We start from the raw sequence: 1,708 nt of genomic DNA on the forward strand, positions 1-1,708 counted from the left end.
TGCCCTGCAGTCCCATTCCCTGCCCCCCCATGCCCTGTGGTGCCCACCTATGCCCCTAAAGTACCAACCCGTGCCCCCCCCATGCCCTGTGGTGCCCACCCGTGTGCCCCCCCCACCCTGCAGTGCTCAGACCTGTGTGTGTCCTGGCGTGTCTCTGCAGCTCGTCGGAGCGGGTGAAGCGCTTCCCGCAGAAGACCCAGTTGCAGACAAAGGGTCTCTCCCCCGTGTGCAGCCTCACGTGGGCACGCAGCAGGGAGGTCTTGCGGAAGGTCCTCCCACACTCTGGGATGTGGCAGATGTGTTTCTTCTTCCCTGGGTCTCCAGGCCTGCCAGGGAAAGGCAGGGTCAGCCCTCCCCGGTACACGGTTCCCTGGCTGCTCTGCACTGAGTGTGGTATTTCATGGGATGGAGGGAGAGGGAGGGGGTATCTCCCTCAGGAGGAAAGGCTGAAGGAGCTGGGAATCTTCAGCCTGGAGGTGAGAAGGCTGAGGGGAGACCTTATCAGCATGTCCAAGGATCTAAAGGGTGGGTGCAAGGAAGATGGAGACAGGCTCTTCTCCGTAGTCCCCAGCGTCAGAACGAGGGGCAACGGGTACAAGTTGGAATATGGGAAGTTCCATTGAAATATGGAGAAAAACTTCTTGACTGTGAGGGTGATGGAGCCCTGGGACAGGCTGCTCAGGGAGGCTGTGGAGTCTCCACCTCTGGAGACATCCCCAACCCACCTGGATGCAGCCCTGGGGGACGTGCTCCAGGTGACCCCACTTCAGCGGGAGAGTCTGGACTGAAGATGATCCCTAGAGCTCCCTCCCAACTCAAGCAATTCCACGATTCTGGGCAACGGGTGCCAAGCCTGAGTGGGTGGCATTGGGGGGGTCAACCCCTCACCCATTCCCCCCTGCTCACCTCTTCTCTCCACCCTTCGACACCCTGGGTGAGGACAGACCCCCCACCCATCAGGTTTAGGATGGGACACCCTGGGTGAGGACAGACCCCCCACCCATCAGGTTTAGGATGGGACACCCTGGGTGAGGACAGACCCCCCACCCATCAGGTTTAGGATGGGACACCCTGGGTGAGGACAGACCCCCCACCCATCAGGTTTAGGATGGGACACCCTGGGTGAGGACAGACCCCCCACCCATCAGGTTTAGGATGGGACACCCTGGGTGAGGACAGACCCCCCACCCATCAGGTTTAGGATGGGACACCCTGGGTGAGGACAGACCCCCCACCCATCAGGTTTAGGATGGGACACCCTGGGTGAGGACAGACCCCCCACCCATCAGGTTTAGGATGGGACACCCTGGGTGAGGACAGACCCCCCACCCATCAGGTTTAGGATGGGACACCCTGGGTGAGGACAGACCCCCCACCCATCAGGTTTAGGATGGGACACCCTGGGTGAGGACAGACCCCCCACCCATCAGGTTTAGGATGGGACACCCTGGGTGAGGACAGACCCCCCACCCATCAGGTTTAGGATGGGACACCCTGGGTGAGGACAGACCTCCCCATCAGGTTTAGGATGGGACACCCTGGGTGAGGACAGACCCCCCCATCAGGTTTAGGATGGGACACCTTGAGTAAGGAGAGAACCCCCCCTTATCATGTTCAGGATGGGACACCCTGAGGACAGACCCTCCTTCATCACCATGTTCAGGATGGGACACCTTGAGTGAGGACAGACCCCTCCCCACTATTTTCA

The 1,708-nt window shown here is 60.4% G+C and overlaps 1 protein-coding gene across 1 annotated transcript in view; it reads right to left on the reverse strand.

Moving 5' to 3' along the window:
• Positions 1 to 116: 116 nt before the first annotated feature.
• Positions 117 to 1,708, reverse strand: part of SP2 (Sp2 transcription factor) — a gene marked incomplete at its 3' end in the record, with an annotated part of 6,487 nt that continues 4,895 nt past the window's right edge. Inside the window, exon 6 of the mRNA XM_010004630.1 lies at positions 117 to 326. Coding sequence (XP_010002932.1) covers positions 117 to 326 — 210 coding nt within the window. The remainder of the gene's footprint in view (positions 327 to 1,708) is intronic.

This window comes from Chaetura pelagica, unplaced genomic scaffold (assembly GCF_000747805.2).
Source record: "Chaetura pelagica isolate M959 unplaced genomic scaffold, ChaPel_1.0 scaffold599, whole genome shotgun sequence".
NCBI lineage: Eukaryota > Metazoa > Chordata > Aves > Apodiformes > Apodidae > Chaetura > Chaetura pelagica.